At 39.7% G+C, this 15,750-nt stretch overlaps 2 protein-coding genes and 1 long non-coding RNA gene across 7 annotated transcripts; 2 read left to right on the forward strand and 1 right to left on the reverse strand.

The window, feature by feature from the left end:
* Positions 1–353: 353 nt before the first annotated feature.
* On the forward strand, positions 354–10,996 carry LOC128890740 (serine/threonine-protein kinase 32A). Of its 4 annotated transcripts, none has more exons than XM_054149535.1 (10): positions 354–896; positions 2,643–3,551; positions 4,481–4,536; positions 5,593–5,761; positions 6,078–6,275; positions 8,565–8,654; positions 8,840–9,006; positions 9,093–9,373; positions 9,477–9,653; positions 10,020–10,996. In XM_054149535.1, the coding sequence occupies exons 2-10, from the start codon at positions 3,503–3,505 to the stop codon at positions 10,186–10,188; spliced, it is 1,356 nt and encodes a 451-aa protein (XP_054005510.1). In that variant the 5' UTR covers positions 354–896; positions 2,643–3,502; the 3' UTR covers positions 10,189–10,996. The 4 variants fall into 4 exon arrangements, with proteins under 4 accessions (XP_054005510.1, XP_054005511.1, XP_054005512.1 ...); XM_054149536.1 differs by having other exon boundaries at positions 354–798; XM_054149537.1 differs by having other exon boundaries at positions 354–739.
* Positions 4,765–13,391, reverse strand: LOC128890748 (uncharacterized). Of its 2 annotated transcripts, none has more exons than XR_008460672.1 (3): positions 12,313–13,391; positions 11,737–12,146; positions 4,765–5,396 (listed from the first exon to the last, which is right to left on the reverse strand). It is a non-coding gene; the product is annotated as an uncharacterized LOC128890748 (long non-coding RNA). The 2 variants fall into 2 exon arrangements; XR_008460671.1 differs by lacking the exon at positions 4,765–5,396 and having other exon boundaries at positions 11,128–11,858; positions 11,949–12,146; positions 12,313–13,332.
* On the forward strand, positions 13,377–15,661 carry LOC128890741 (isocitrate dehydrogenase [NAD] subunit beta, mitochondrial). Its single transcript, XM_054149539.1, has 6 exons — positions 13,377–13,467; positions 13,948–14,007; positions 14,069–14,278; positions 14,369–14,760; positions 14,834–15,023; positions 15,110–15,661. Exons 1-6 carry the CDS (start codon positions 13,426–13,428, stop codon positions 15,338–15,340), a joined length of 1,125 nt encoding a protein of 374 aa, XP_054005514.1. The 5' UTR covers positions 13,377–13,425; the 3' UTR covers positions 15,341–15,661.
* Positions 15,662–15,750: the final 89 nt, after the last annotated feature.

The raw sequence follows: 15,750 nt of genomic DNA on the forward strand, positions 1-15,750 counted from the left end.
TCGATAAAAGGATACGAATGAAATGAATTGTCGATCTCTTTTAAATCGTATTCAGTTGGACTCGCATTCGTCACTGGGATCTAATATTAGGAAATAATATTGATCTATATCGTCCGATAACTACTTCCTCGTGATGTACATGTTAACGGTAATCGAGGTTATTTTCACGGGTGAGAGGACAGAAATCCGAGAAGAAAAAGTAAGGATTGCCGCGAAGACGCGTAATGTTGCGTCGTTAAACGCAGCCACCGTTGTAGGCGTCTCGGCGCAGACGCCGGCGTAGATCCACGTACTCGAGCACGAGCGTCGTTTCGTTGAACCGTGGAACATCGACACTCGTGCGGCAACCGTGATCGCGGCAGCACAAACATTCGCGATTTTCGCGCGCGAATCGACGCGACGATCCATTTTCTTTGATTTAATTTCCACGTCGTCGTGGCATGCTGGCCGCGTTTGAACGATACACAGACTCGCGTGCCAACGCGTACGTACTTCGTCGTTCGTTTTTCGTCGGTGATACCCTGAATGGACCGTGGAGATCCTCTTGTGCGCGTCACCGTTGTTGACATTGCTTCTCTTTCCGGTTCCGCCACTCTTCTCTTTGCAAAGAACGCGATCGAGCGTGCCGGCTACATGCACAAGGGTGAAAGTGAATCGTTTGAACTCGATCGATACCGTTTCCACGCACAAACGATCAACCACATTTGACGATTAAAGTATTCGAAACACTCGGTGAGAAGTAGGTAATAGCGGTGAACCGTGGATTCGTTGCTGTAATCGATGGAAGAGATATACACGGTGCAAATGCAATCTATCGTATTAGTTTCGTGCATGGTTCCTGGCCTTTTCTAGCGTTTTTTACATCTTGGTAGCGAATAAATCTGCCAACGTTAGAGGTGTTGGAATATTCGAGAAAAATCATCCGATTTACCTGGCTGAAATATAAAAACAAGTCGAACATTCGGACGTTAAAAGCTACCGTCGATCGAACGACCGAGTACTTACTTGACTCGGTTCGACGACCCGAGTTTTTCTTACCTCCGACTATAAACTACTGGAACGCATGGAACACTCGGACAACTTTAATCGACGTACACGGGAATAGGTCTTACGTTGCATACGATGGTTCGCGATAAAGTCATCTTTATCTTAATCGCTCGACTCGGCTCGTTTCACAGCATAATTTTTTCTTTTCTTTCGTTATATTCGTACAACATGGTGACACGTGGAAAATAATTGTTTGAACGTTAATCACGATCCTCTGTTCGTCCAACACGGCGCCACGTCTGAAACTTGGAAACGATTTATATCAAGGATACGATTGTGCCTCCAAAACTTTCGTACAAGAATTTCGTAAGACGATCCAAGCAGATCTAAATATAACGGCGACTAATTGTAAGACAAGTTGTTCTGGATCGCCTTACCAAAGAGACTACCGTGGTAGCGCTACGCTATCTAAATTCTAGACGAAACGTAAATTTTCGCATTCTTAACGTTTTGTTACAAGCTTCGCGTCGTGAAACCAATTAAATAGAGTACTGAGAATGGAGGGTAGATGAGATATCCGACCAACACGCAAGCAAAGGTTAAACAATTGGTATAGTATTTTTATTCTTTGGATAACGAATCAAAAGCTCGATAAATAAATCTGCTGAATTTCAGGAAAAATTGATAAAAAAAGATTAACGCTCATCATTCAGCCGCGTTTTGGCCAAAAGTAAAAGTAAAAGATATACATATCTTCTGCTTGCGCAGTACCCAGCGTTACTTTGGAAGCGGAAGAGACAGAGAACGTGAACGGAGTACGAAAGATGGCAACGTATATTTTATGGTGTAGCTTGAAACTTTACTTTGAACGCCATACGATACGAAAGTTTTCATTGGCGTTGGTTCACCCACGTCTTTGGTTACGTTGATAATACACGCTATTGTCGCTTCGGGAGAAACGTTAGCCGAGGACGCGAGAAACGTACGTCTCGCGAGTTTTCCAAGACCGATTTTTCATCCCCGTACTCTCGTCGATATACGCATTAAACAAACAGGTTTATGAAGCCTTTTGTTATTCCTCAAACGAGATTAAAAAAAAACAACGGGTCCCCCGTTGTTCGTGTAAAATACGAGCGAGTTTATTTGCTGAAACGCTGGGAGTCTTTCATCCGTGAAATTTGTGGAATTCGCGTTCAAGTTCTTTGCAACGTAATTTCGCGAGGAAATTAGCGTTACTTAATGAGACTTTTTCAAGGCATGCATTCAAGCTACTTAGCTTTCAGAAAGGAAGCAACGTGTACATATTCCCGTGTACAAATATTTGCACGAGCTTACGAAGCGAAATCTAGGCATTCATAATTTGCAATTTACAGGAATACTGATGCTAAGCATCCCTTACTTTTTAATTACCGTTCTATTATATAAATATTTATAATTCACCCTGTATTTAGCGATACGATGAATTTGGTTCGCAACAGTCCCAACGGTCCAGAACAGCGAGACATTTTCTTTCGACGATGTCGCGATTTCCGCTTCGCGAATCTTCTTCGATAATCGATTAGCCGATTAGTTAATTTCGAACAGTCTCTTCGACCGCATTGTTCCACTAATCAGCACCAAGTTGGTATTAATTAATCCGCGAATCGACGTTGCAGTAATTAATCCGCCAGCTGGATCCGGTGAGATCGATCGACCAACGAACGAACGAACGAACGAACGAACGAACGAAGGCCTGTTTCTCGGAGATTTCTCGTTTCCGATGTTCGACCTACTACAGACTTCCCCACCGGAAGACGAAACTCGATGAGGAAAAAGGAGACGTTCACCGCGGAAAAACAGGGAAAAAATATTAGTAAATGACAAGCTGCAAAGTGACAAACTTGAGCGAGAAATAAAAGTTCGAGGACATCGAAGAAAAAAGCGATTTACGATGTTGCCGGCAGACCAAGATAGATAACTTAAAGATCAAAGCAAAGTAGAAAAAGCGCAAAAGCAAAGGAAAGCTCGAACACTTTAAGAGACTTACGACTGACGAGCTCCCGCGAAATGTCAGAACTCGATGGCATCGAGAAAAAGTAGCCTAAGGACCCAGAGAACAGGCAAGAATAAAATAAGTACAACGGCGATCGCGAGGTACGAGTAGAAATGGATAGAAAAGAAAATAGTTTCGGGGAAAGGGCGGAAGAAAATTGAGGGGACGGAACGAGGCGGTTCGCGAAATCCTAACCGGAGAAGTAACCTACGGATAGAGATCTAATGACAGCCGCAATTGCGGAGCAGGAATAAGGAAAAGAAATAAGATTAAGTGACTCGAGCACGAAACGAGGCGAACAAGGGCAAAGTCGTTGGCGTCGGTGGGAAAAGGGTCGATTCGATGAATAACCGAGCCACGAGGAGGTGGAAGCATGAGATTTCCGAGTGGCTGTCTTTCCCCAGCTCGACAAAAGTACTCGGCTTCGCGTTACATCGACCACCACCTCTCGTGTCACGTATCAAGATCCAGTGAGGGGCAAAAATGGGTGCCAACCAGTCGACGCGAAACGCCCCATCCCCTGGAGAAGAAGGTGAGTGGACGCGGTACACTTGCTTTCTGCCAACGACGCATAAATTTTCAAGGTAAATGCCGCGACTATTTCAACCGACGTAGGAAACGATCGTGCTCGATGACTTCATCTTCGCGCATCACCGAATAAATGCGAAAGGTTGTCCGACTTCTAAGAAACTTGACTCAACCTTCACGTAACGGCGATACTTAAACTCCTATACAAAATATACTTATACCTACTTCCGCATTCGTACATGGATTCGCGGTGAAAAATTCCCGTTGATAGAGTATGATTGGTAAACAAGTTTTTTATTCTATTCGAATATCTTCAATTGCCGTTTGCAATAAACGCAACCTAGAGCAAGTAATTTTCATTGAAAGCTATTGAATTGTGTTCGGGATCGAGATGAGAAATCAGTCACAAACATGTGCTTCCGAAACACGGAACTTGTCGTGATTTCGGCAACGCGTCTACCAAAATTTAGTCGGAGAACGTTACGCGACAGGACGGGATACGACAGGACGGGATACGACGAAACGATTTTAGAAGCAGGTTTCCGCAACATCGGCGACGACAAACTTTGTCAGTTGTGGTTTCCCTTAGTTTGCCTAACCAGCGAGTTCGTGCACGGGGGAGTTCAAGTTTTCCGTTAATTACTCCTTTGTAGGAAACAATCGCGCTCGATCTCCGCCTGTCCTAAAAACGTCCGACTATTTTCGCCCTCAGAAAATAAAAAATTGAACGAAATTTCGGAAACGCTAGATCGATCTTTGCCGAGCAGATTTCGCAACACTAACGTAGTTGCGCTACGTATCCATCTCAATTCGATTTGGATTAATTATGAATCGCTGTTACATGCTCTTATACAATAGCGAATTCATGAAAGCTCGACTCTTCGTTTAGTAGAAAAGTATTTCATTAACTCTCTCCATTGTTTCTCGTTCCAGTAAACTTCGATCACTTTCAAATCCTTCGCGCCATTGGAAAAGGAAGCTTTGGCAAGGTATGGAGTTCACTTCTCGACGTTGCACCTTTAATTAAACTCCCCATATGCTTTTTACGCTCGAGTGCTCTTGAAATTTGACGCATATATTGTAATAATACCTTGGCAATATAATCTGCGAGTTTGCAAGTAATGTAATCGTTCGGATAATATCAAAGCGATAATCGGACAAGTTATCGAACCAATATTAATTGATAATATTTAATTCGTGTATATAATGCGGTATGCAAATAGAAGGCTAACGGAAAGTTGATTATCGTTAAATTGCGTATGTTTAATTTAGAAGCTTCGGTGCCTCGCGAATCGTCGCGTAATTAATTTGATCTGGTTAATTTAATTTAATTTATTTAATTTATAGAACTGACAACAAATTTTTTCCACTTTCGTACTTCGCCCCTAATATATCGGTTTACGAACTTTTTATTTCGAGATTTTTTAAAATTGCAAACTTTGGAGCGAAATAATTACCTCGCGGCACATTCCTGCATTAAGCTTACGATTAGTTTCGTAAATCATCCGCTACACGCTAATAAGCTAAATATGTATTTAAATATTCTGTCGCATGCATCGAACAGCTATTCCTACTGATTACACAGTATATTATATATACTCTTACATAATTCATCCCCTATCTATTAACAATCCAAATTTGTATCCGGAAAATTAATATGGTAATGATTTGCGAGAGGACGATCGAAAATATAGAATATAAAATAGTTTATACGATGGATTTTATTTTCGAGGAAAATGACTGAATATTTTTCAGATGCGCGTATACAAAACTATCTCTACCGGTTGAATATTTGCTATAAATTATTCATCGTCTCGTTTCGTTTCGTTCCGGTTCGTCCCAGATACACCTGCAATAGTTACGGAGTCATATTCGAATCTGAAAATGTCATAGTCCGTAGTTGCGCTATACTGTATCATCTTCGCAAACATTCAGCGCCCATGCGCCCGTTTTATCTCCGAACAATGGCTAATTATCTCTGCAGGCAACAGCTGCTCATTATTTGTCCCTTGTCTGGTAACGAACAATTAATTATTTCTTAATAGGTGTGCATAGTTCAGAAACGTGATCGCACTGGAAACATGTACGCGATGAAGTACGTTCACAAGGGAGAGTGCGCCGAAAGGGGTGCGCTAAAGAACGTCGCGCGAGAAGTGGAAATCCTCTCTCAACTCGAACATCCCTGCTTAGTCAATCTGTGGTTTAGCTTTCAAGGTAAGCCGATTGTTCGTCTACGTATCCGTACATACGTGCGCGTTCGAATTCTTCGAATCGAATAGGGATCGATCGGATTAAAGCTCTTCCAACGTCGCCGTCGGCGTGGTCGTTATTGTTATCGATTAGCCAATGGCGATCCTTAAGGACGTTAAAATCAGTCGACCAACGATATCGCCGAAGGAAGAGAGAAACTAAAAATACGACGCTTTCTAAACAGTTATTCGTACGGTTCCTTATACGATTCGAATTTAAGCAATATGTACGAGTACATCGGGAAATCAAGGTTTCCTCGAGAGAGATATTTTTGTTTCAGACGAAGAAGATTTGTTCATGGTTTCCGATTTGCTCCTCGGAGGTGATTTGAGGTATCACATACAACAGGAGGTCGTCTTCACGGAGGAGAGCGTCGTACTTTTCGTCGCAGAAATCGCGTTGGCCCTTGATTATCTGCAGAGTCACAAAATCGTTCACCGGGACATAAAGCCCGACAATATCCTCTTGGACGAGGAAGGTACGTACTACGCTTTCCTTCGTATGTTCAAAAATTCAATCATCCATTCATCTTTCATTAGCGGTTCGTACGTTATCGATACATGTAGTAGTCGTATTTGCATGCATTCAATACCGTGCATCCTATCGCGTGGACCAGTCGACCAGTCTACCACGTTCAACTCGAAATTCTGGGTTAGGGAGAACGGAACTCCTCGGTTAGTTCGTTTCCATATCAACCGATCCGTTTATATCCGATTTCGACGTTGTTACGAACAAACGTACCAATCAAACGACTTCTGGCCCGTTCGATATGGATCGCAATCAAGGAATTGCTTCATCGTTGTTCATGGATATTGAGGAATTGTGCCGGGTAAACGCTCTGGGGTTTCTATAGAATTCTCTGTACGAAAACATTGCTGTTACGAAACTACTGTTTCAAAGTACACGTTTCGTTCGGTTACGACGGAAGAATTTTTGCAAAGAGTTTACACCTCGAACGAATTAAGACTGAAGACAAGCGGCGAGATTATAACAAGCACGACAGGAGTCTATTATTCGTTTCGACGAGCACCAACTTTTTCGTATAATCCGCGAACAAAGCCACGGATATGAACCGACTTTCCCTCAAATCGTGAAAAAAAAAAAAAAGAAAACAAGACTTTGAACGAGTTGGAAATGAAGTTCGAACATTGAAGTCTGAAAGTAGTTTTGAGAAATGGGTACCGTCGAGTCGAACAATCCTAATAAAAGGCGATTAAAGTTTTTACTTGAAGCACCGCTCTTAACAGAAAACTTCTCGCAAAGTGAAATGCGAATTGCCAGAGGCGAATCAAAATTGTACTTGGTTAACACCGTAAACTCTTTGTTCCTTTTCCGTAAAGTTCTCAAAGTTTGGAAAACTAATTAAAATTACTTTTTACCAATGTTCGGATGCTTCATGGAATTCTTGAACGATTTTCGAGAAGATATTTAATTTTCTCCAAGAGCGATGGAACGCAATATTCGCATACATACGATATTCGAATGTCCGAAATTCGATACAATCGACTGGAAAAAGAGTTAATATATGGTTATTGATATAAAACGTATACCGTCGCGGAAAATACAATCCAAAAGGAGTTCACTCTATAGGATCTCGTGTACCACGAGAATATAAACCGTAGCGTGTAACGCGTTCTTTCTTTTTTATTCGGAACCGTATTTTTCTTTCTTTGACTGTATATGTACTTTGATGGATCTAAAGAAGCGCAAAGGGTTGAAAAAACAGCCAGACTTTCTTCGCATTCGACAGAATTTTTTAACGGAGGGAGAGTTCAAATTTTTGTATGAATTCAGCAGAATTGCGAAGAAAAATGAAGTTGTGAATTCTGCGGTATTATCGCTAAAATAAATATGAAAATATAATCGTAAGCGGGTACAAAATACACCGCATTCGCGTTAAAGTTTCTCGGTTTAGTAGATGAAACTCGTCAGCGGGTAATTTTGATTGATTAAAGTCGAAATCCAGTGGAGCACTCGGGTTGAGCAATTTCACCGACGAATTTGAAGTATGTCGCTTGCATAGCTCCGCGGCGACTAGAGTTTCGCCAGCAAAATTGATCTCACCGGGAATCAAAAACACAAATGTTCCTTTGGTTCATTTTACGAATTACTAACCGACCCAGTTGCAGGATTTCGCGTACCATGAAACTCGACCTGTGACGAAACGTTCCGATGTATATTCGTAGGAAAAGAAAAAACTGAATGAAACAACTAGTCGCGATGGAGTGGATTTGAACGCAAAGTGAAAGAAGGCAGAGGAAAAGGGTTGGGGAAAGCGTTATACCAGATGCAAGACCCCGATGAAAGGGTAACCCTAATTTCCTGCTGCACTTAGCCGACAGCTGTTTAAACCTCGGAATTGCTTCTGCATCATTTAAAATTAGGGGCCCGGTGTCACCCGGCGACTGCTCTCGCGTTTCATCTCGCACGAAACGTCTCATTTGTTCGTAAAAAGTTTCCTACGCGACCCACACAAAGCAAAGTCTTCGCTTTCTTAATCCTTTCACCGCTCAATGGGGAGCCGAGAATCGAGCTTTTCAGAATTCTTTGGAAATTAAAAAGGAGAGTTTACGCTTTACATCACTCGACAGATGTTGTCAATCGGTCCCGGACGGCAACTGACGTTTAATCGATTTCACGCAAGATCCGATCAAATTCTTTCCCTCGAAGAAACGAAAAGCTTGCAATCGCGCTTGAAGGGTCGCAACGTTCCCTACAAATACGCGTGTACGTGTAACTTACATAACGAGGATTCTGTTCTGCATAGGACACGCGCACGTGACGGATTTCAACATCGCAACGGTGCTGGAGAACGGTGAATTAGCGACGTCGATGTCAGGAACAAAACCGTACATAGGTAACGAATTAATTGAACGATTGTTGCGTCATTGCTTCGGTTAATCCAATATAAAACACGGCCACTATACAGAGTGTCGCGAATGAAATTATATCGAAAGAAATAGAAAATAGATTCGACGCATTGCAAGTATTGCAACCCGAGGTTTCCAAACATTAATTTCTCTCGATACTTCTCTGACACAGCTCCAGAAATTTATATGTGTTCCTGCGAAGAGTACGGTGTACTTGGCTACGGTTTCGCCGTGGATTGGTGGAGTCTAGGAATTCTTGCATGGGAAACCCTTGCAGGAGAACGTCCTTATTCTCTTCATTCCACTACGTCGCATAGAGAAGCTTTACGGATTTTACAGGTAAAATTGTCGATAAAATCATTTTACATCCTCGATAAGACAAGTAAGTTTCCGAACCGTTCGAATAAAGAAAAAATATCCTGTAGGAAGAGAGGCCAACACCTGTCGGATGGAGTCCCTCGATGCTCGATCTTCTAGACAGATTGTTAACCGTGGCACCAGGCGCGCGGATATCGACGTTAAAGGAACTGAAGCAAATAAGCTTGATGAAAGACCTCGACTTCGACAAAGTGTTGAACAAGCAAATCAAACCGGCGTTCACACCACCAAAGGATCATCTCAATTGCGACCCAACGTTCGAGCTCGAGGAGATGATCGTCGAGAAGAAGCCCTTGCACAAGAAAAAAAAACGTCTGGCTAAGCAAAGGTAACGAAATTAACAGTTTCTCGTTTCTACTCTACTCAACAAGGAGACTTGGCGAGGGAAATGGAGCACTTATTATACATAGTTTCTCTTATCGTTCGCGTAGATCTCTAAAAATCGAGCAAACCTCGGAGGATGTAGTCGGGCTGGCGGAAGTATTCATCCCGGAATACCGTGTATATAATCGGGAACGCGAGATGGAAAGACAGGAACGAGAGAGGAAGGAGAAACAGTGGGAAGAGGAACTGAACACTGCCATGATGGGTGCCGAAGAGAGGCTGAAGTGAGTGTAATTACTCCAATTACGAGGTTTCAATGAAACGTAACCAAGTTAAAATTAGAATCAGAATTTTAACTTTTCGTCGAACGCGCCGGTAAGATAAGGTCGAACCATCGATCTGGAACAACGTTACGTATTTAGCCTCCCATAAATTCTCCTTTGCGAAAAACTTACAAACGTTCTGTGGAAGTTTCAATCGCGCTCTCCATGTTATCATTGGACGGCAGCCAACTGCAACAACAGTCAAATTCCGCCGTACGAGGAGCAAGCGATATTCCTCCGATGCGCTTCGTTTATTCGACGCAAAAACAGACGTTCGATGAAGGAAGTCTACCGGGTGTTCTTTCTAACTTTATCTCTCGATTACAGGACGAACCACAAGTCGGGACGAAATCTGCTGAGCGTCTCGACAACGAACGTCAAGATGCACGTAAACGCATCCCCGAGCCCGAGCCCGAGGCAAGGCAGACGCGCGAGTACCGCAACATCATCCGACATCGACTTCATCGACGCAAGCCCGGAGCCCTCCACTTCGTAAATTCCATCGGAATGATTTTTCCCGCGATGAAAAGTGAAGGTCGCGTCGAAGAGTACGCGCATCGAGTGTAATGGGATTGTCGTTATAGTATACCCTCAGTCTCAGCCTCACTCTACCGAGAAACATTTGAAAAGTTCATTTTCGAGCGTAAAGTTGGTTATTCTCTGTGTTCTCTAAACTTCCGAACGACGATCTTTTCGCTTTTTCGGTCTTGCGACTCTTACCTTACGATCAAATGTGATAATTGCGCTTTCAATAGGAATAGGGTAGTCGTAGAGCCCTAAACGAGTCTTCTATTTCTTTTTTATCCGACACCATTCTTTTGTTTCGCAATCATCAGCGAAAGTTATCGTAAAATTGACTCGCACACCCCTCTCTTACCCGACCCCTATCTCTCTACCGTACCCTCTTATCTCCGTAAGGGATCACGTATTCGTTTATTTTTATTAAAAAAAGAAGAATGAAAAAAGAAAAAATAGGAAAAAGTAAAAAAAAAATCTCGACCAAATGTAGCATCCTCTTAGAAAGCACTTTGGATCTACGTCTACGACTTTCTTTCCTAACGTCTTCTTTCATCTGGAAATATCGAAGAAAACGTACGATTCCAAAGAAACTCCAAACTTTCTATACGACTTGCTACTCCCGCAATCACTCGACAGTTTGTACGTGTCGCTTAACTTTCCTCTTTAGGAAATTCTGCCACGTGGAACGCTGCCCTGCTCGCTTTCGTTAATCGAAAGAAGAAACGAGCTTTCGAAATGGTAAATACACGAAAACGTAAGAATTTTAGATTCTAACGCACCCAAAATCAACGATTGCACTCTTAATTATACAGTAAAGAAACACCAAGAACGATGTAATTTTGTAAACGATCACGAAAAGTATACGAAAACGTTATATCACGAAATACATATTTGTACACTTCGACGATTCGGTACCTGTCCGCAATCGATTCGATTCGATTCGAACTTTTAATATTTTCGTACTATTAGAGATAGTCCTTGTTCTTCCGTTTGAATTTCTATATGTAGGCATATCTTTCTAGCGCGGAACGATACGCCCACATCATCCGTCTCCGTCTTAACACGAATAGGACGAGATAGAAGAACGAAAGAATGACGAAACGTTTGCGATAAGAAGTTTATCCGAGAATTCGATTAAAGCTAATGTAATTTCACTATCCGTCGAGCTACGAAGACAGAAACTCTCCTGAGTTGCTTCACATTTTCTTGGAAATTAAGGATTCACCGAGGTAAGTACTTACTTTTTTAATCGTGAACCGTTGCGTTCGATTCGAGGAATTTAAACCCGCCAAAGAAACGAACTGTTCGGATAGCTTTGCAAACTTTACTAACAGTTGCATTAATAACAAAATCAACAATAACGATGATTAAAGTAATGACTACCTATCTCTATGCTATAAGAACGATGAATCGCGTTTTTAATATCACAAAAGTATTGCAACTGCACACCTATCTTTCAACACTATCAATGTTAACTCTAAATACAACATCGTGAAAATAGAATGGGTTTTATAGCCCTATCTACCTAGTGTGAAAATATTCCTCAAGAAAAATAACATATATACCGGATGTTGACTTATTCTTTTGTGTCACAAATATTATTTATCGATTGACTAAACTATCATCAGTCAACACTATGAGATCTATCTGAAAGAAAATCGGACGAATGTATAAAATAATGAAGGTAAACATAACGAATAATAAGACATTGTTATTATAAGAACAAGCAATGGATACCTTTACATTAGACTCCACTCCGAGTGGTTGACCAACTTCCATTACACCATCAATTTTCTACCAGATTCTGAATTTCTTTCTTGTGACACCAATAACTGGTGCAACATGAAGGAATTGTAATCAATATTTCCTTCTTAGCTTCAAATGCCAAGTAATTCTATACTTTCTGGCGAAAGCTATGCTTAGTCACCTCTTGTTCTGAAACATATAAAGTACCATGATTTGTTTTATTACTACTATTCTTTTTATCATGTTATACTATTATTAATAATATGCATTTCAATCGAATTTGTTGTGTGAACTTCGCTGAAAAATACACGTGCAACGAACGAATGTTTATAATGTGTCAAACTATGTTACTCACGCATTGATTCCTCCGTCATTTTAACTGAATAATTGAAATTACTTCAGCCAAAATATGCTAGCTATAAATTGTAATAAACTGAAGAGGGGCCATGAAATTCTATTTTATAAAAATAGATTGTATGATTTATTTATCTCCAATTTCCTCTACACTTGTTTCTATTTCTATGCGAGACCATGCCGCTAAACTTGTCATAATAAAATCCTCTAGACTGTGATACATATATTTATTAAATTAATGTATATATTTCAACCACGACAGAAATTTCACCAACTTTTAAAACGATCTGAATTGATCTGAATGGATTTGAAATATGTTGGCTCGATTTTCCAGCTAACCAAAGGAAATTCGGACACGTCTGACGTGCCTGTACAGACTCGAAGCCTAAAGGCGCTATGTATTAAATATAACACACCCCATAAGATTTTTCCCCACAAGCATTCGTTCATTAGATAACCCATTTTCAAAATATAACTTATATCATAAACTTGTAAATAGCCGCGCGCACTTCTCCTTCAAAGAAGTAAAAAAACAAACGACAGAAACTTTTACACGCCACTGTACAGTGTACATGCACAGTAGAATGCAGTGGAACAGACTATCTATAAATGGCATATTTCGATTAGACGTACAATTTAAACGGTACACTCGTTACTAGGAAGAAATGGGAGAGCTGAGTAGAGCATGAATAAACTAGAGGAATTGTTTAAAATCGGTGGCAACATTGATCATTGGACTTTTTAACGATGATACGTCATCGACGCATACCTATGTATTTAGAATTAGCGCTGTGCACCGAAGAAACACGAAGTAAAACGATCGTCATGATGCCAGGTCCGTACTCATGTACATTACGAGAACGTCTGTGCTATTAATAAAAGTTTTAAATCAACCTTATCGATAGTATATTTAAATATTATATTATCTTGAACATTGTTTTAAATTTTTTACGTAGATTGTAGCTAACGTATCTGCTGTAAGTAAGATAATTGAATGAAAAAATAATTTGAGCGAAATACAATTTATACTAGTGTCCTGATTGTTTCCAAATTTGATACGTTACTGGTGTGCAAGTGCGAGAGTGAGACCGACAGTAGAGTCCATCGTGGAAAAATGGCTTTACTCGCGAGAAACATCTGCAAGATATTTTCGCAGGTAATGCAGGTTCCGTGTACGATTATTCAAATCTTTAATATTCCATTAATTAAAATTAACGTTAAATCTTATGCAGAAATTCCTTTAATTGAATAATACACAAGTACGAACAAAGAAAGTGCCAATGATTATCACAAGGACATTGCATATGAACTAAATTTTCTTTCAAAGTTGTATACTATTATTTAGTTAGTATCGAAGAAAATTCGACAGAATAAATCGATACTCTATTTTATAAATGCGAAACGTATACATACGTATACAAACGTATACATTTTTTTTGGAATTCAATTAAAGAAAGCGATGAAACGAATGACTTCGCTGATTGTTATTCAATCGTTACGTTGTCGTCTCTGTTGTTTATAAATATAACTTTTTAATTAGATAAGAATGATTCAGTCGTATTCAAAGAAAAATTAGATTTTCTCAACAATTTATTGCATTTGATGTTTTTATAGCTTCAAATTTTTTAATTTCTAGACTGCCCAAAAAGGAACTATTAGGGCACTACATGTGGGAGCAGTACGTCAACAGGATACCGTATGTATTGAACTTTCCTTCAAAAGTAATTGTCATTTATGCATATAATTATTTCTTTTAGTCAATTGAACAAGAAGGTAAGGTAAAATGTACCCTCATACCAGGAGATGGTGTCGGACCAGAACTAGTTGTGTCAGTTCAAAGTGTTTTCAAAGCAGCAAATGTACCGGTTGAATTTGAACCATACTTCCTTTCTGAAGTAAACCCCACTTTGAGTGCACCGCTTGAACAAGTATCCAATAGTATCGCAAGAAACCAAGTATGCTTGAAGGTACCATTATCATATTCGATAATTGAATGATAATTTTGGTCCATGATAATATTAAAACTCTAACTTTAAATGACAATAATTACTTATTAGGGCATTTTAGCAACACCAGACCATTCCCACACCGGGGAACTTCAAACTCTGAACATGAAACTGCGTAAAAGTTTAGACTTGTATTCAAATGTTGTTCATGTAAAATCTTTACCTGGCATTAAATGTCGTCATAAGAATGTGGACTGTATTATTATCAGAGAACAAACAGAAGGAGAATACTCTGCATTAGAGCACGAATCTGTGAAGGGAGTGGTAGAATGTTTGAAGATAGTAACAGCAGCTAAGAGTCAAAGAATCGCAAAATTTGCATTCGATTATGCAGTGAAACATAATCGTAAGAAAGTCACTTGCGTTCACAAAGCTAACATCATGAAACTTGGCGATGGTCTCTTCTTAAAATCGTGCCAAGACATTGCTAAGATGTACCCTAGGTAGCTATAGATCTTTGTTACTTCATAACTTATTATCAGCAAATAGTAATTATGTTTTCCATTATAATTGCAGAATTACCTTTGAAACAATGATTGTGGATAATTGTACAATGCAAATGGTATCTAATCCACACCAATTCGATGTAATGGTACTGCCAAATTTATATGGTAATATTTTAGATAATCTTGCATCTGGATTAGTCGGTGGTGCAGGTGTAGTTGCAGGTGCTAGTTACAGTCCGGAGTGCGTTGTCTTTGAGCCGGTAAGATTAACAAATTGTCTGTGAAAAAATAATAAAATTCATTTCAAATTTATATGGAACTTAACAAAAAATCTTTTATAATATAGGGTGCAAGACACACATATTCCGAGGCTGTTGGTAAAAATGTTGCAAATCCTACCGCTATGCTTCTGTGTGCCGTGAAATTATTGCGTCACGTTAATTTAAAACGTTATAGCGAACAACTCAAAGATGCACTAAACCGTGTCTTAAACGATGGAAAAGTATTGACGAAAGATTTAGGTGGTCAGAGTTCTACAACAGAATTCACTACTGCTGTAATCAATTGTCTTCGTTAAATAATTATTATCATGAGGTCTCTGTAAACTTCAAAGAAACTTATGTAACATAGAATGATATAGAATAGACGCATTGTGCTCCTTTCAAGTTATCGGACATGTTTTAAACTATAATTTCAAATTGTACAGTATTACTCCGATATAGACTGTACTTAGGTTATCTGCTTTAAATGTAAATTATGATAGAATTTTATTTAAAACGATTATATTCTGTGAATAGAAACGTGCCACTGAAAATTTATTTATTTTAAGATATTTACCAGTTGTATGATAACAGTGTAATACTCGAATTGTACATTAATAAATTATACTGTCTCCCACCGTTTTAGTTACATTTAATAAACATAACCTTATTTATCTATAATTAAATTTAATTACAGTTATCAATGTATGATTTATGTTATTAATTA

This window comes from Hylaeus anthracinus, unplaced genomic scaffold (assembly GCF_026225885.1).
Source record: "Hylaeus anthracinus isolate JK02 unplaced genomic scaffold, UHH_iyHylAnth1.0_haploid 12001, whole genome shotgun sequence".
NCBI lineage: Eukaryota > Metazoa > Arthropoda > Insecta > Hymenoptera > Colletidae > Hylaeus > Hylaeus anthracinus.